Source organism: Bos mutus, chromosome 11 (assembly GCF_027580195.1).
Source record: "Bos mutus isolate GX-2022 chromosome 11, NWIPB_WYAK_1.1, whole genome shotgun sequence".
Classification (NCBI taxonomy): domain Eukaryota; kingdom Metazoa; phylum Chordata; class Mammalia; order Artiodactyla; family Bovidae; genus Bos; species Bos mutus.
The window spans coordinates 18,474,852-18,494,194 of record NC_091627.1 but is presented as its reverse complement, the minus strand read 5'-3'; the positions used below and the strand labels follow the sequence as shown (position 1 = coordinate 18,494,194).

The 19,343-nt window shown below is 44.2% G+C and overlaps 1 protein-coding gene across 1 annotated transcript in view; it reads left to right on the top strand.

Moving 5' to 3' along the window:
• Positions 1-279: 279 nt before the first annotated feature.
• MBOAT2 (membrane bound O-acyltransferase domain containing 2) overlaps positions 280-19,343 on the top strand; it is a 107,842-nt gene continuing 88,778 nt past the window's right edge. The window contains exon 1 of the mRNA XM_070379079.1: positions 280-609. Within this exon, the coding sequence (XP_070235180.1) occupies positions 517-609 (93 nt within the window). The 5' untranslated portion in view covers positions 280-516. The remainder of the gene's footprint in view (positions 610-19,343) is intronic.

The window sequence follows — 19,343 nt, the reverse complement described above, 5'->3', positions numbered from 1 at the left end:
GGCGGGGAGAGGAGGCGGAGAAGCCCCCACTAGAGGCGGGAGGCCGGCCGCGAGCCGTCGGCCAGCCGCACCCTGACAGCCCCTGGTCCCCCCTCCGCCGGACTCTGGGGCCCCGGGGGGCCCGGGATGGGGGCGGAGCGCCGCGCCGGCGGCGGCCCCTGATTGGCTGCGGGCGTCGAGGAGCCGCGCCGCGATTGGGCCGCGGGGCTGTCTGGCGCGAGGGCGCGCGAGGTGGGGAGGGGGCGGCTGGAAGCTGCTGGAAGTCAGGGGGCGGGACGCGCGCGGGCGGCCCCGCGGGGCGCGGGGCGGGTCGGGGGGACGACGCGAGGGCGCGGCCGCAGGCAGGCGGGAGGGGGCGCCGAAGGAGGGCCGAGCGGGTGGCCGCCCCCCGGCCCCGCCCCGGCCCCGCCCCGCGCGCTCCGACCGCGGGCGGCCAGCGGGGCGGGCGGGCGAGCCGGCTGTATCCCCATCCTCTCGGGCGCGCACGAGCGGCTCGGGCGGAGCGGCAGGCCGGCCATGGCCACCACCAGCACCGCCAGCACCACCAGCACCACGGGCTCCACCCTGCTGCAGCCCCTCAGCAACGCCGTGCGGCTGCCCATCGACCAGGTCGGTATCCGAGGCGGCCCCGCTGGTCCCGCGCCGCCCCCTCCGCGCGGGACCATGGGCGCGGGGCGCTGGGGCTGGGGCGCGAGCCCCACCGAAGGGAGGGGCGGATCTGCTTGTTATTGTCCTCGCGTAGCCAGGCACCGACTGCCCCCTTCCGCCCCCGCCCAGCTGCCCACCCTGCCCCCACCTCTCCGGGGCAGCCCGGGGGTGGGGGGCGCCCGCAGGGCGCCCGACGTGCGCGCGTGCATGGTTGGCCCTCGCTCTCCGCCTGGGCAGCGCCCGACCCCGGCGGGCAGTCGGCGATCGAAGCCCTGAGCGGCTTCCAGTGCGTGGTGGGCACGAGTGTAGACAGTGCGTGGAAAGGCTGGGCTTTGCGGGAGCCTGGGGTGTCTGTGCCCTGCGCGCGTGGCACCCGACGCTCCGCCGGGAGGGGTGGAAAAAGGATGGATGTGCCTAGGTGGACGGCGCAATTGGACGCGCCGTGGTGTGGCCTGGAGGAGGCCAGCTTCGGGGTTGGCCACTGGCCCTTGGGGACAATTGGCGTTGAAGTGCGGCTTATTCGAGAAGGAGGCAACCGTTTGGCGAGGGGGCGGGAAGGCAGAGGTTCTGCAGAAAAGTCGAAGTGAGTTTAATGACCAGGGTTCCCAGCGGAGAAAGTGGCAACGTTGTAGACGGGGGACACCCTCCCCCGCTCCCAAAAAGCATTTGACACAATATAGGGGAAGATTTGACATTTCAGTCCTCACTTGGGAGTTTGTAAGGAAGGCCTAAAGGGTTATTGAGAAAGAAACAGTCTTGCGATGGGAAAAGCAGCGCCATTTTTTAATTCAGAAAAGAAAGTTTGGGAGTTGTCAAGAGTGATATTTAGAGCAGTTGGGGGCTCAGAGACCATTGCTTTGGCCCCAGGCTAGAGGTAGTTCGCTGAAAATTTTGCTTCAGATTATTTCAAGTGGATTTGATCTAGAAGTGTTTGCACTTTACAGGGGATCCTGGGTCACTGTCCTTCTCTTGAACGTGTCGCTGTCATTGATGTCATCAGGGATTTCATTTCTAATACAGGATTCCTCTGTGTCCAGACTCCGTTTCATAGCAGCAGGAGGGGACATTATCCCGTGCTTGACGTTGTGACACTTGGTACTTCGTGCTTCAGTGTTGGAAAAGTAAATAGAATATGTCCAATGAGTATGGAAAAATTCTCTGTTCAGATCTGAATTCCTTACTTATATTTCAATCATAGCTGTTGGTTCTCCTCCATCCATGGGATTTTCCAGGCATGAGTACTGGAGTGGGGTGCCGTCACCTTCTCCGTCTTAGTAAATACTATCCCCCATACATCTTTTTTAAAAATTAAAAAAAAATTTATTTTATATTGGAGCATAGTTGACTTACAATGTTGTGTTAATATCAAGTATACAGCAAAATGATTTGGTTATACATACGCATATATGCATTCTTTTTCAGATCCTTTTCCCATGTAGGTTATTACAGACTGTGGAGTAGAGCTCCCTGTGCTGTACAGTAGGTTCTTGTTGATTATGTTTTATATATAATAGTGTTTATAAGTTTCTCCCAAACTCCTAACCCGGTACATCTTAAATGAAAGTTAGAATGTGAATCTTGCTAATAGATTCAGGTGCTAATAGTGAAATTCATCGCATGTTGTAAGAAAGTAGTCTTTTCTGTTTATTAATAAACTGATCAGAACTCAGGGTTTTTTGTCTTCTCAGTCCTGTGGAGAATTCTCACTTTCCTGAAGTGGAGCACTGTGTATGCCTTTTAGTGTATTATAACCCCCTTGGCTTAAGTAGGTTGCAGCTAGGATATCAGCAAATGCAGGGTAGGTATCTGGTTTTTATTTAAACATGTTTTGCCATTGAAAGCAAGAGAGATAGGCCTATAGCTTTTCACTTGATTTAGGAACAGGATTGTGCTCTTTTTCCTCCCTCTTTCTCTCTGTTTCTCTCCCTATCCATGACATATTTTCTCTGCTGTGTTAATGCCTTTTAGTTTATATAATGCTTGTAACTTTAAAAGTGATTTGATGTAATGAAATAATTTAAAAAAATCTCAGCAATCAAGAGCAAGTTCATTTTGGTCCTGACATAAAGCAGGAGAATCAAGGGATGGTGACAGGACTTAAAATTTTGACTTTTCCTCCTTTATTATTTACAGGTATTTTTTCTTTTTTTGTTTATTTATTTTTGGGAGCACTGGGTCTTCCGCGTGGCCTTTCTCTAGTTGCAGCAGTCCAGGCCGCTCTTCCCCGTGGTGCGCCAGCTTCTCACTCCATGGCCTCTTGTTGCGGCACTCGGGGTCAGTAGTTGTGGCTCCCGGGCTTAGTTGCTGCGCTGCACGTGGAATCTTCCTTCAGTCGGGATCGAACCCACATCCCGCTGCATTGGCTGATGGATTCTTATCCACTGCACCACCAGCGAGTCCTCCACAGCTTTTGATTTTGTACTTTGAACACCTTCATTCTCTTGAGACTACTCTGAATTTGCATAGCCAGTTGTATTTTGGGTTGTTCTTCCTCTTAGCAAATCTTAATATTGGTTTAATACAAGGCTTAACTTTTTATGGTGATAATACACTGTTTTTTTGAAGCACTGAAAAATTGACTTTTTTTTTGCTGATAAAGCACTTGGAATAACTAAAAACTCTTTTAGTAAGACTGGATAAGTAGTCATTGAGCCACTATTTTGAAGTTGAGCAAAACAGAAATTAAATTTGGTAACATGTAAATAATCAGGTCCCAGTTGAGAGAAAGCCTAAGAATTAGTTGTAATCAAATAGTGTGATTCAACTGGAGAAAGACAAATCAGGAAATGTGTAAAAATATAACTTGTTAGTATGTTAATTTGGTATGTGCTAATTAACAGTGTTTTGAAAAATTAGGAAATTATAAAAGCAGTTATCTGATATCAGAGGATGAGAAGGACCTTAGAGCCAGAAAATAGCTTTTTTTGATAGAGTGAGTATGAAATTTCGGAAATGATAGAGATTATGTATAGGATATAAGAATGCACATTGTAGGATCATGTAGGCGAGAAAGGAGGAAATATGTTGCACTGAGGCCAGGCGAAGAAAAGGAGCAACCTACTTAAGCCAAGGGGGTTGTAACACACTAAAAGGCATACACGGTGCTCCACTTCAGGAAAGTGAGAATTCTCCACAGGACTGAGAAGACAAAAAACCCTGAGTTCTGATCAGTTTATTAATAAACAGAGAAGAATACTTTCTTACAACATGCGATGAATTTCACTATTAGCACCTGAATCTATTAGCCAGATTCACATTCTTTCATTTAAGATGTATGGGGTTAGGAGTTTGGGAGAAACTTATAAACACTATTATATATAAAACATAATCAACAAGAACTTACTGTTTAGCACAGGGAGCTCTACTCCACAGTCTGTAATAACCTACATGGGAAAAGAATCTGAAAAAGACTGGATATATGCATGCTGCTGCTAAGTCGCTTCAGTCGTGTCCGACTCTGTGCGACCCCATAGACGGCAGCCCACCAGGCTCTCCGTCCCTGGGATTCTCCAGGCAAGAACACTAGAGTGGGTTGCCATTTCCTTCTCCAGTGCATGAAAGTGAAAAGTGAAAGTTAAGTCACTCAGTCGTGTCCGACTCCTAGCGACCCCATGGACCGCAGCCTACCAGGCCCCTCCGTCCATGGGATTTTCCAGGCAAGAGTACTGGAGTGGGTTGCCATTGCCTTCTCCGGATATATGCATATGTATAACCAAATCATTTTGCTGTATACTTGATATTAACACAACATTGTAAGTCAACTACGCTCCAATATAAAATAAAGTTTTTTTTTAATTTTTAAAAAAGATGTATGGGGGATAGTATTTACTAAGATGGAGAAGGCGATGGCACCCCACTCCAGTACTCAAGCCTGGAAAATCCCATGGATGGAGGAGAACCAACAGCTATGATTGAAATATAAGTAAGGAATTCAGATCTGAACAGAGACAGAATTTGTCTGTACTCATTGGACATATTCTATTTTACTTTTCCAACACTGAAGCACGAAGTACCAGGTGTCACAACGGTAAGTATGGGATAATGTCCTCTCTTGCTGCTATGAAACGGAGTCTGGACACAGAGGAATCCTGTATTAGAAATGAAATCCCTGATGACATCAATGACAGCGACACGTTCAAGAGAAGGACAGTGACCCAGGATCCCCTGTAAAGTGCAAACACTTCTAGATCAAATCCACTTGAAATAATCTGAAGCAAAATTTCGGGCAGCTGGAGGAGGAAATGGTAACCCACTCCAGTATTCTTGCCTGGAAAATCCCATGGACAGAGGAACCTGGAGGGCTACAGTCACTTGGGTCACAAAAGAGGTGGACACGACTTAGCGATTAAACAACAATATATGTACATATGGTATTAAGCATTTGAGTAAAAGGTCTGTTTTAATTTATTTTTTTAACATGTGGCAAGTTGTTTGGTAGATCATTGTTTTAGATCCAGGTTGCCAGTGTATTTTTGGAGGACAAGGTGGAGAGGAAGACCTTTCCTAATGCTGAAGTGCTGGTGGAGATGATTGGGGTGGGGAAAACCCCGTGTGAGCAGAAGAGAGAATCCTTGTATCCTTTTTTGGGGTCATTTTGTTGATTGACGGTTTCTATGTCTTCTCCCCAACTCAGTGCCATGTAAACAACCCACAAAGTGAAATACTATCTTAGGGAAAAGAGTAGTTTAAAACATTAACCGCTTTAATTCTCCTACAATTGTGTACTGTGATGAACCGTGTTCTATAGGTGAAGAAGCAGATGACATTCTCAGTTTTGAGCTTTTTTAAGATCATGACTTTTAGGAAAAGAAGGTGATTGGCAACAAAACAAGCAAATCAAAGGTCTGTTTTATTTTAAAATTGCCATTGACTGCTTTAGGTTTTGGACACAAATATTTAACTCATTTGTCCCTCCTGTCTACCTTTACACTCGTAATGAGGCTCAGCCTTCATCCTGAGAACCCTGCCGTATTGAGGCAGTCTGCTGTGGAAGATTCCTTTTCATCAGGAAGACATATGGGCCTGAGAATCTTGACTCTGTATTTTGGGCCCTGCCAGTTAACTAATTTTGAATACGTCACTTTACATAAATGAGTTTCCCCCTGTGTAAAATGTGTGTTGCAGTTGGTTTTAGAATTCCATGATTCTGTGTTTGTTTCATCCAGCTGCCCCAAATTCTCTTTGGACTGAGTTGAAGGGAGTATAAATATGAACTCGGGGAGGAAAATGGACTAATAAATTTTGATGTTTTCAGCAGTAAGTTTAAACTGCCCGTCTGGTTAGTCCCAGGGCAAACGCAAAGGACCGGGTGCCCTAGGTTGTAGTTTGTGTTGGTTTCCGTGTCAGTTTCCCTTCCTTGATAGAAAGTAGTAGTACCGTGGCGGAGTAGAAATGGCATGCTTGGTTTGGAACAAGACTCTGCCAGCCTTGTGCTTGTTGGCGAATTACTGTGTATTTCCTGAAGACCCAGTTTCCTCATCTATAAAATAAAGATAATAAATAGTAGCTATTTGTATGCCGAGGCATGGAAGCAACCTAGATGTCCGTCAACAAATGGGTGAAGAAGCTGTGGTACATATACCTAATGAAATGTTACTCAGCCACAAGAAGGAGTGAATTTGAGTCAGTTCTAGTGAGGTGGATGAACCTAGAGCTTGTTACACAGAGTGAAGGAAGTCAGAATGTGAAAAACAAATACTGTATATTAACACGTATATAGGGACTCAAGAAAGATGATACTGATGAAGCTATTTGCAGGGCAGGAGTAGAGATGCAGACATGGAGAGCAGACTTGTGGACCCAATGGGGGAAGCAGAGGGTGAGATGAATTGAGAGTAATATTGACATATATTTACCGCCGCAATGGCACCCCACTCCAGTACTCTTGCCTGGAAAATCCCATGGATGGAAGAGCCTGGTAGGCTGCAGTCCATGGGGTCGCTAAGAGTTGGACACGACTGAGCGACTTCACTTTCACTTTTCACTTTCATGCATTGGAGAAGGAAATGGCACCCCACTCCAGTACTCTTGCCTGGAGAATCCCGGGGACGGGGGAGCCTGGTGGGCTGCCGTCTATGGGGTCGCACAGAGTCGGACACGACTGAAGTGACTTAGCAGCAGCAGCAGCAGCAGCAGTAAGATCGATAGCTAGTGAGAAGATGTATAACACAGGGAGCTCAGCCCAGTGCTTTGTGATCACGTAGAAGGGTGGGATGGGTGGGGTGGCAGGGAAGTTTAAGAGGGAGGGGATATATGTGTACTTATGACTGATTCATAAGAAACCCATGGTTTCTGTATGGTAGAAACCCAACACAAAATTGTAAAGCAATTATCCTCCAATTAAAAATAAATAAAAAATAAATAGTAGCTATTTGTAGATGATTGTGATGGTTAAAATACATGACCTATGTAAAATACCTGGCTCCTTTACAAAGTATGCAGTATTTGGGATGTGTCTTCTATTTTTCTTTTGGGGAGCTGACATCTGTTCATATATATTCCATTTTAAGTCTCTAGGACTTCCTTTTTAGGAAGGGAAATTTCAGGCTCAGGTTCAGTCCTATCCCCCACATGGTGATTAAACTGGGATTAAAATCTCATTTTGAATTTGGAGTCAAAAGTGGTTTTTCTGCTTCCTCACTGTTCAAGAGTTCTTTGTCCTCTGGTTTGAAAATGCCTAAGTAGGCTCAGATAACCTTAGTCTCTGTTTACTGCGGCCCATCAGAGCTGACTTTCCAGGGAAATAAAACGGCTCACATACAGCTTTTGCCTGCAGTCAGTTTAGCAGGGGGGATTCTGCGATGATAGAACTTGGCAAGATTTCCTTCAAATAAAACAAGCTGCAAACAGGGGCCCCTGGAAGCGATCATGTAATGGTTTTATGAATGACCTGGGTCCTGCTTTGGTAAATATGTAGGGTGCGGAACAGGGCAGGGACAGCTGAAGTGTGAAAAGGTAGAACTGGGCTTCAGGGGATTTGAACAGGTGGCACGTGCCGCCTCCTTTGCTTATCAGAATCCTCGCTGTTCTTTCAAGCCCGCATCCAGTGCACTTTGCCCATGAATCTTCTCCCGAGTCCCATCTGATGTGACTGCTGTCGTGTTTGAGCCACAGAGGCATTTTGGATCTGGCGCTGTTCTGGCGTTTATGTTCTGCTTAATGTTGTATGTATCCGTTAGGGTTCTGGTAGGAGACAGGCTGAACTAGGTAACCACAGAGACTCCAAGAACCATTTGCTAAGTGGTGGGCAGGTTTGGGGAAATCAGCAAGGACTGGATAGTCTTCCAGGGCCAACTCCTCTGGGCCTGGGGAGCGAGAGGAGGGAAAGGGAGAGTCCTCGGGAATGAGACCGCCCCCCCCCCCCAGGGGTGGAGGAGCAGCTGTGGCCCCCCGTGAGGACCCAGCCAGCCTGCGGTGGGCTTGAGGGAGAGGGGAGGGGGGATGAATACCCCAGTCCCTCCATCCTCTCTTTCCTGCTGGTGACTTGGTCAGACGGCAGGTTGATGCTTCTGCGGGGGGTGGGGGGGGATAGAGTGCAGTGGAGAGTGGATCCCGAGGGCACTGAAGTCCTGTGCAGGACGCTACCATCACTGACGCGCCCCCCACCGTGTCACTCACCTCTCCACATGAGGAATACAGATAAAAGCCCTTTTGTCAGCCCTTAATGTGCGTCTTCATCCTGTCTCTTTCTTCGCAGTCGCATGTTTTGAAAGACAGTTGGGTCGAGCCTCTTCCGTTTTTCTCACTTCTGTTCACTTCCAGCCATCATAGTCAGGCTTCTGCCGCCAGTGCTAATAGCCACACCCAGTGGCAGGCTTTGCGCCTTGTAAAACTGATGGGTTATGTGCTTACAACTCTGCCCAGCTTCCAGGCTGCCCTTTGCAATGCCGTTCTCTCTTTTCTCTTTTCTTTGCTTAGGTTGCACCGGGTCTTAGTTGCAGCACATGAGATCACATGAGATCTCCAATTGTTGCTGCACACATGGGATCTTTCGTTGCAACATGTGGGATCTAGTTCCTTGACCAGGGATCAAACCCAGGCCCCCTGCATTGGGAGCTCGGAGTCTTAAGCACTGGACCACCAGGGAAGTCCCTGCAGTGCTTTTTAAAATGTGACCACTAAGACCTCCTAAGACCACTTGTGTCAAAAATCATGAGGGATAGTCGTTTAAAAATGTATATTCCCAGGCCCTCCCCAGAGCTACAGAATGAGGGCCAGGGAACCTACGTTTTTAACCAGGCTCCTTCTTAGCCCCTCTCCTACCATCAGAGCTACATGGCTACCTGGCCACATTTTTTAGGGTTCTTCGTATTACTAAAAGGTAATGTGATACATTTTTTAATTGTTTGCATTTAACTAATTAGCTTGTAGTCTCCAAAATGTAATGCAGTGTAATTGTGCGGTTGACAATATAGTTACAGTTTTGGGGAAAGATAAAATCCATAGTGCACACTGGGCAGTGTGACCCTGAGTTTTTAGCGAATGGTGTACACGTCTCCTTGTAGTCCTGTCATTGTATCTGTAGTGACTGTACGTGTGACCTCATTGGAGAACATGTCAAGAGTCTAACTTTGGAATCTTCCGGAGTGTGAGGCCTGCTCTGTGAGAGGCCCTGCCCCCTCCACCGTCCCCCCCGCATTCTATGCCTGCTCACCTCTGGGAACCCTAGGCCTGAAGGAGAGGCCTAGAGCCTCCCTGAGCCAGTGGAGGCCAGCTCCCCTTCTGTTATTCAGACTCCACCCTCACTTTGGTCTCCTTTCACACACCCCTAGCTGTCTCCCAGCAGGAGCTGGAAGTTGCCAGTACTGCCAAAGGTTGTCAGGCTGGAGGTTAGATCCTGGTCTGCTGCCCACGGTACCTGCATGAACCAGTTACTTAAGGTTCCCACAGTACATCTTCCTATCTTTTAACTCCATGCCTTTGATCAGACTTCTTCTGCCTGAAATGCCCTCTGCACTCCTTTGGGCCAGCAAACCTGTACTTGGCAATACTCAGCTAAAGCCTGTGCCTCCTTGACGAAGAATTTTAAAGACTGAAAAATCCCACGGACAGAGGAGCCTGGCAGGCGACAGTCCATGGGGTCACAAGAGTTGGACACGACTTAGCGACTAAACCACTACCACCATCCCATCCTTTCCAGTCCCTTGCTGCTCCCTCTGGGCTTCCTGTGTGTCTGACGCAGGCGCACACAGTAGGTGACGCAGGCGCACACAGTAGGTGAGTGCCTGCTGCTGCCTGAGGCTGTGCATCCTGGGTGGAGCCTCATCGAGGAGCTGCTTCTTGAACCTCTGGGGTGTTTCTGCCGTGAGGCTGGTGTTGCGGAGGAAGCTCAGAGAGGAGACAGACAAACGGACAGACAGTTGTCCTGTCTTTATCTAGAAGGAACAGAGAGCTGGGCATTGAGTGCCCCACCCTCTCTCTTGTGGGTGGGGGCCCTGCAAGAGGGCTCCTTTCAGATACCACCCCCTCAGCCAGGTCCCCCAGCCAGCCAGCCCAGGAAAGCCAGGCTAGTGGCAGGTGTCACCAGGGGCTCCTCCCCGCGTGGCCCGTGTCCCTGGGGAGAGATGAAGCCAGGGGCCAGCCCAGCTGCCAATCAGATGGACCTCACTCTTCCACGAAAGTCCCAGCCTCCTACCAGCTCAGCATCAGACAAAGATGTCACATGCTTTCTGTTTTAATCCATAATCCTGTAGAGGCTTTTTAATTTTTTGAGGTTTTCTATGCCAAACTGGTTATCTATAGAAGGTCAGAGCTATAGGTAGTATATACATTTAGATATATTTAAGTTACTCAGTTACATGTTATATTAAAATAAATAGCTCCCTGTTTATACAAACAAAAAATTCTGAATCCTTTCGTTTTCTGTTTGAAGGTAGGTTATAGGTAAAACTACAATGTATGAAAGACATTTAAGTGATACTTACCTTGTTAAAACTGCAGAGAGGCGCTGCCTTTTGCAAAACACTAGTTTCAAAACCACTGGTCCTTTGGGTGTGAAATAAATAGTGATTGAATTGAGTGTATCTGATTTAACAATATGAAATTTCAAAGATAAATGTGAAGACTTGCAGTGAAGTACTAGAAATTAATTATATAGAAGGAGACTTGCCTGAGACTAGCATTAAATTTTATAAACCATAGGAGTTTCTGTTTATTGTAAGATATTGTGACCTGACAAGGTCATGGATCAGATGAAGTAGTTAATATCAACGTCAGTTCCAAACTGTGTCCTGGCCAGGCAAGGAACATGAATGGATGTAAATGAAGGTATAAACAGCCTGACTGTCTGGAACACCTATGCCCAGCCCAAAAGGAAAGCCCACATTCACATTCACTGATGGTTACCAGAGCTGGTTTTTCAGGGGAAGCCGGACTTCTGGATTTTTTTGTGTGAAAATTTGTGATTTTTAAAATTTTGCCCAACATTTTCTTAAGTTTTCTTCTTTTTTTTTGAGCCCAAACAATTTAGCTAAGGTCAGATTTTGCTTACTGGCCATTAGGAAGAAGGTAGCTGTTTCTGTTACAGTCGATAGTGGTCATTCCAATCTGAAGGACACTCTTCTCTGGAGACATCAAGGATACTTGACAGACCCCATGATAACCATACCAGGCAGTCAGGGCTGCAGAAAGTTCGGGGACCACGTCATGTGATCCTTGAAGATGTAAGTCTCATGTTTCATCACTTAGTAATTTTGTCCTTTAAACTGGCCAGCAGGATTTCAGATTAAGTTTTGTCTGACTAGTTCTTGTCATTTGGAAAGGGTCACATCTCAGAAATAATCTTGAACACTAATCTCATTAAAGTGGAAAGGTTGGAATTTCCCACAACTACCATTTTATTCTTTTTGCAGATGGAGTATTTCAATTATTAATGGACCTAAGTGGTCAAGGCTGTTTTATGGGGTGTGAAATTAGGAAAAATATGTCTGGCTAGTAGAGAATAAAGTCATACTTGGAACAATCTTGATTGCCAGATAAACCCCTACCAATTTTTAAGTTTTTTTTTTTTTTTTAGTGTACATTGAATTTTGGTCAGCATCTTTTATCTTGTGATAACTGTTTGGGCTTTGAAGTTTGAGTTTAATCTATAGTGAGTTTCACTGTGAGGTTTAAGTTTAATCTGTAGTGAGTTTCCCTGTGAGTGTTAGTGTGCCTTTTCTAATACTGGGATGGACACAGCTGTTCTTGTTAGCTGCTTACCAAGAATAGACGTGACGAAGACTTTTGGTGTCTGTGTAGAGCTGAGAGGGTAGAGATGGAGGGCAGGGTAGGGTGCCCTTGGCTGGTACTTTCGGGGGTGGTTTCGTGTGCTCAGTCTAAGAGTATCATCCTGCTGTGGGATCCCCATACCTTTCCTGTAGGATGAGACAAGTCATATCTTCTCCTTTTGTTCTTGGAAAATATTTTAAAAGCCACACAGTAAAGGAAAATCTTGGTTATATTTGGCATCACAGCTTTGAGCTTCAGCCTTCCATTAGATTTGAGTGGAAATTCTGATAAACTAGTCAAAATTGAAGAATAGAGTTTGTGGGGTCTTGTTGAACTGTATGTTTTTTCTTCTTTCCCATGTGGATTGGGAGGATTCATTTCTAAAGAGTTAGGTTTCTTTTTTTTTTTTTAATTTTAGGACGTATAAATTAATGGAGAAATAAATATGTTGTTCTGAGAAGGTTTTTGGCATAGGCTCAGTTTTAGCACATGGGACTATGAAATAATTTATAAAGGAACTCTGTTAGGAATGTGGCATTTGGTACGAAACACGTGTCAATTTAGAAAAAAATCCTGCATGGAATATTAAAGATAGAAGGATGTTAGGATCATTTCAGCAAGGGCAAAATAGACTGAAATAGTGCCAGAAGGCTGGTCTTGGATTGTTTCCCCCTTTTTTGTATTGATTTTACTGAAAGCAGGAACCTCTGGAAAACAGTGAAAATATTAAATTGCTTTTGCCCATTCTGCCCCTAACTCCAGATTTGGTAAATGTACCAAATATCGGAGTTTTAGCTCTTGTAAAATGAAGGAGTGCTGTCAGTGACAGGCCAGCACCCTGGCCAGGCTGGTAACATAGGTTTGCAAGGAAGACTAGTCATCTTTCTGTTGGACAGTGAGCAGCGAGCAGCGAGGGAAAGCCTAATGTGCGTTAGTAAAAGTTATATACTGGGGGAGATGGTCGGGGTCAAAATCAAGAGCCTTCTCTGAAACAGGGGCCCAAGTCAGCTATGTAGGAGCAGTGTGAAAGACAGACCTTTGATAAGTTGGCACCATTCTGAGAAACTGAGAAGGTATTAGTCTATAGTGAGTGTTGTTACTTTTAGAAGGTTTTTATACAAGGAAGCTGCTGGGTCATCGGTATCATTTTAGATGTTAGGGATTACCGTTTTGGCAGTAAAGATGTAAAAGAATGAAGGTAGCACTGTTGATCCAGCGCGTGGTGTAGGACAGGGGTTTTCTCAGGCCCTGGGGAGATGCAGAGATAGCGTGAGCCAGTCTGGCTCCTGAGCTTCTAGTCTAGAGGGAGGGGAGAGACGGACGCACCTGTACGGCATGTGAGGTGTTTCAGGGGAGAGGTGCCAGGCTTCGTTTGGACAAGGCTGCTGCACAGAGTCCCACTGATAAGGGGCTTTAAAGACAATAGACTATACTTTTCTCATGTCAGTTTTGATGTAAATGGTCCAGATTGGTGGATAGATTGCTCCACCTGGTCCTACAGAGAACAGTGTTCTTCCAGCACCTTGTTCTGCTACTTCATCAGTCTGATTGTGGTTGAGGCTGGTTACCTGAGGGCAGAGGTCCTCACACACGAGGTTTCGTGAGAGTCCCCTGCTGCTGCTGTTTGGGTGCTCAGTCGTGTCCAACTCTTGCGACCCCATGGACTGCAGTGCGCCAGGCTCCTCTGTCTGTGGGATTTCCCAGGCAGGAATAGTGGAGTGGGTTGCCATCTCCTTCTCCAGAGAATCCCCTGCAGCGCTGTTTAAAACACAGATTGCCCAAGCTACAACCAGAGTTTTTAATTTAGTTGAGTCTGGGTTTGCAAGTGTGAACGGTTCCCAGGTCATGCTACTGCTGTGGGTCTGGCGACCAGACCTTGAGAACCTGAAGAGGAAAGAGAAAGAAGACAAGGAGGGGGAAAGGAACCTCTCTGGGTCCCAGTTATGGGCCAGAAGTGGCACATAGCGTGTTACTTGGACTGTATTTCCTTTTGCCAGTGCTCTGTCACATGGCCATAGGTCCCAGGAGGGGGCTGCGTGGGGGTCAGGTAGGGAAAGAGAGCAGGGCTGGCTGTACCACCCTGGGACCTTCTGGAGAGAAACATCTGTAACTCGGGATTGGACTGGTTGGGACGAGGTAACATTTGAGCCAGAATCTTGAAGGATAAATTTTCCTGGGATCCCAGAGCAGAAGTACAGCTGGTAGTTAAGCAAACAGTGTTTGCAGAGGCACACAGGGCAGGCTCACCCCTTGAGTGAGTATGGATGGATGTCCAAGCTCCACTTGAGGCCTTGAGCTACAGCAACCAGAGGGGAGACAGGCAGGGTCTGGTGATGCCGCTGGTTAAAAAGCAAACAGGTTTCATGGGTTAAGAGTCTAGCGGTTAAGGCTGTGGACTCAGGAGTCAGCTCAGGTTCAAGCTGTGGTTCTGTGTGAGTGGTCTGAGCCTTGCTTTATCTACGTTGCAGACCCTCGTGGGTAGTAAGCGCTCTGTAAACGTCAGCAGTTGTGGTCATCGCACCTTTGGTGTGAACTGCTAGTGTGAAATGAAATCTTCCCCCAGAAGTCTCTGGTGAATGGTTGTCTGGCTTCTACATGAAGGGTTCTGTGATGGAGAGCTTGTTGTCTACGCTGGGGTAGCCAGGTCCATTTCTGCATAGCTGTCGTGGTTAGAGAGTTTGTCATCTTGGTGCTTACAGACATTCTGGTGTAATCCAGAAGTGGTCTGAATAAGCCCACTTCTTCATGATCACCTTTTGGATTGTGGGAGACACTCCATTCTGTCTTCACATGGTTGGCTGATGAACAGGTGCACGTTAGTAAATCAGGTATCGATACCCCTAAACCTTCTACTGTGGAGTTTGTGGGTTCCTGAGTGAATGTTTCTAGCTCTCCTGCACCTGGAAGTCCAGTTTCCAAGGATGACGTCTTTAGAGCATTACAATGTTGGCATCCTTGTTTGAAGACTTGTTGCTTTTTGCCTCTAATAATTTGCAGTTGTGTTTGACTCTTTGCAATCCCACAGACTGTAGCCTACTAGGCTCCTCTGTCCATGGGATACTCCAGTCAGGAATACTGGAGTGGGTTGACGTTCCCTTTTCCCGGGGATCTTCCTGACCCAGGGATTGAACCCTGATCTCCTGTGTTGCAGGCAGATTCTTTATCATTTGAGCTACAGGGAAGACCTCTATTATTTTAGTATGTACTAAAAATAAAAATAAAGCTACTGACCTGGTAATAAGCATGTTCTTTGAGAAATGTAATAGCTGAGACACTGTAGAAACCATTAGGCATGCCCCAAATACCACCTTTCTAGATTCAGTGGACTCATTGTACTCATGGCTGATTGTTTTCAGGCATGAGAAAAAGAACATAACTGAAGAGCGTGGACGAAATATCGGAAATGTATTATCTAAGGTTGCCTCTAAATAAGGGTCCGTCAAATCACAATCTATGTCTGATGGTTGAGTGTTAAAATCAATAGAGAGTCAAAGCTGAAAGTATCCAGACAGATCTCAGAGATTTCTTTGTCTTCAGCTTCTGTAATCACAACATGCCCTGTAATCATTTCTGCAAACATGTCTGTGGACTCAAAACAATAGGAAGTCTCTTAGAGCATTCTTACGAAGACCATTGGTCTCAGGTTTGATCAGTGAGAAGGAAATATGTTTTGGGAACCCCAGTTCACTTTAACACTTTTGTTTTGTCCGTATTTCTTACATATTTTTATTATGTATGTATGATTCATTATGGATATCATGGTATGTGAGTTTAGAGTTCTTTCTCCTTGTGAAATTGAGATGACAGAGCTAATTATTCTGCTTTTAATTCATTAGTGTAGAGTTCCCAAATAGAGCTTTTTCATTAAAAAGGTCATTTTTTCATGACTTAAAAGGAACTAAATAAGTAAAAATCCTATATGGTTCTTAAAGGTTTTTTTTATTTTATGATAGTACACTAAACAATTTTACAAGTAAGAGAATTATAAAATAATCTTTTCCTGACTTTTAAAACATTTATAAAATTTTCCTCAGTGGATATAATGTTCTTAAAGTTGTCATATAAATGAACCTTTCTCAACACTCACGTTAACTCATTTGCTTTCCTGTTAATAATTTTTATACTCATCAATTATAATAGCATTTTACTGTCATAACAAGCAACTATTTATATATTAACGGACAGAATATTAATATAAAAGTAACATAAGATAATTTCAAGTGAAATGTAGAATGCTTATCTATATATATGTATATTTGAAAGTTAATTTTCGTTTATAAACAATAAATATGAATGACATGCACTGTTTATATTATTGGTGTTATTTTGCTGACCAGAAATGACAATAGGTTAAAGACCTAAATGTAAGACTGGAGACCATAAAACTCCTAGAAATAAGCATAGGTAGACCACTCTTTGACATAAATTGTCAGTCTCTTTTTGGATCTGTCTCTGAAGATAAAGAAAAAAACTGCAAAAATAAACAAATGAGACCTAATTAAATTTAAAAGCTTTTGCACAGCAAAGGAAACTACTGACAAAATGAAAAGATAACCTACTAAGTGGGGGAAAATACTTGTAAATGACATGACCGACAAGGGATGAATATCCAGAATATATAGACAGCTCATACAACTCAGTATTTTGAAAAACCAAACAACCCAATTAAAAAATGAGCTGAAGACCTGAATAGACGTTTTCCCAAAGATAACATGGAGTTGGCCAACAGGCACATGAAAAGACGTTCAACATTGCTAATCATCAGAGAAATGCAAGTCAAAACCACAGTGTTATCACTTCACACCTGTCAGAGAGGCCACCATCAAAAAGACCACAGATAGCAAATGTTGGTGAGGCTGTGGAGAAAAGGGAACTTTCCTGCACTGTTGGTGGGAATGTACATTGGTGCACCCCCTGTGGGAAACAACATGTGGTTACTCAAAAACTGAAGATAGAGCTACCATATGATCCAGCAGTTTTACTCCTGGGTGGGTGTCTGAAGAAAGTAAAAACACTAATTTGGAAAGATACATGAACCCTAGCATTCATAGCAGCATCATCTACGATAACAAAGATATGAAAGCAGCCTAAGTGTCCATCAACACATGAATGGATGAACAAGAGGATACATGTATGTGTGTGTGTAGTGTACACGTATATACATATATACACAGGTACACATACGCTTGCATATATATAATGGAATATTAATTGTAAAGAAAAATGAAATTCTGCCATTTGCCACAACATGTCAAACAGACAAAGACAAATGCTGTATGTTTTCACTTATATGTGGAATCTGAAAAATAAAAGCAATGAATATAACAAAACAGAAATAAATTTACAGATCTAGAAAACAAACTAGTGGGTACCAGTTTGGAGAGAGAAGCAGGGAGGAGCAAGATAGGGATAGAGGATGAAGAGATACAAACTGCTAGGTATAAAATGAGTAGTCTACAAGGGTATATTATACAGCATAGGGAATATAGTCACTATATTATAACTTTAAATTGAGTACAATCTATAAAAATACTGAATCACTGTATCGTACACCTGAACATAATATAATGTTGTATGTCAACTGTACTTCAATTTAAAAAAAAGAAATGGTAGATGGGTTTATCTCAAATGATAAAATTGAGATAAATGACAAATGCCAGGATGCTGGAAGTGACCAGGAAAAGGCATTAGGCCTTTTTGTCCTTTCACAGGCCATGAGTCAAAGCAAAGCAAAATAGAGGATTTGAGCTGAGTGTCAGAGTGAAACCAAACTTTAGTTCATCTATAACGAAAATTGAAAAGTGGGTGAAATTAGTTTCCTTTTGTCTGTTTTTTGCTCATTGGAAACTGATTCTTCTCTATTTATAACAAGTGGATGTGTTTGATATTTGTGTATCTCCAGTTTCACGTGTTTCAACTAATGTGTCATGTACCTGAATAGGGAACTGAATATAGTTTGTATGTTTTCTGTCTGATTTTAAAAGTAATATATGTTCATTTATAAAGTGCAGAAAGGTATAAGATGAAAATTTAAAAATCACTCATTGCTCTTCAACTTTCGCAACCACTTTTTTTTAGTGTGTGTATTAAAAAAAAATTGGTTGCATACCAAATATAAGATTTTTGTAACCTCTTGTTTTTGCTTAACACTTTGATAGTCACTTCCAATTTTATTAAACTGATTTTCAAAACCAATGTAATATTCCATAATTTGGCTAAATCATATGTAATTATTCTTCTGTTATGTACAATTTTTTGCTACCATGATTTTGTGACAGACTTCTTTATGTATACATTTGGTGTATATTTGCGGTTAATTTCCTTAGGAAAAGAAGCTTCTTCAGTCTGAAGCAGCATGCAGAATCATTGGTTTTGAAACAATTATTAGAACTTTTGCTTTTGCTCATATTATAGTTTCACGGTTCACATACTGTTGAAGCCTGGCTTGGAGAATTTGCTAGCATGTGAGATGAGTGCAATTGTGCGATAGTTTGAACATTCTTTGGGATTGAAATGAAAACACCTTTTCCAGTTCTGTGGCCACTTCTGAGTTTTGCAGATTTGCTGGCATATTGAGTGCAGCACTTTCACAGCATCATCTTTCAGGGTTTGAAATAGCTCAACTGGCATTCCATCACCTCCACTAGCTTTGTTCATAATGAGACTTTTCCTAAGGCCCACTTGACTTCGCATTCCAGGATGTCTGGCTCTAGGTGAGTGATCACACCATCATGGTTATCTGGGTCATGAAGATCTTTTTTGTATAGTTATTCTGTGTATTCTTGCCACCTGTTCTTAATATCTTCTGCTTCTGTTAGGGCCATACCATTTCTGTCCTTTATCGAGCCCATCTTTGCATGAAATGTTCTTGAAGAGATCTCTAGTCTTTCCCATTCTGTTGTTTTCCTCTCTTTCTTTGCGCTGATCACTGAGGAAGGCTTTCCTGTCTCTCCTTGCTATTCTTTGGAACTCTGCATTCAGATGCCTATATCTTTCCTTTTCTTCTTTGCCTTTCACTTCTCTTCTTTTCATAGCTATTTATAAGGCCTCCTCAGACAACCATTTTACCTTCTTGCATTTCTTTTTCTTGGGAATGGTCTTGATCACTGCCTCCTGTGATCAGTGTCACTAACTGCTATCCATAGTTCTTCAGGTACTCTGTCTATCAGATCGAATCCCTTGAATCTATTTCTCACTTCCACTGTATAATTGTAAGGGATTTGATTTAGGTCACACCTTAATGGTCTAGTGGTTTTCCCTACTTTCTTCAATTTAAGTCTGAATTTGGCAATAAGGAGTTCATGATCTGAGCCATAGTCAGCTCCTGGTCTTGTTTTTGCTGACTGTGTAGAGCTTCTCCATCTTTGGCTGCAAAGAATATAATCAGTATGATTTCAATATTGGCCATCTCGTGATGTCCGTGTGTAGAGTCTTCTCTTGTGTTGTTCAAAGAGGGTGTTTGCTATGACCAGTGCATTCTCTTGGCA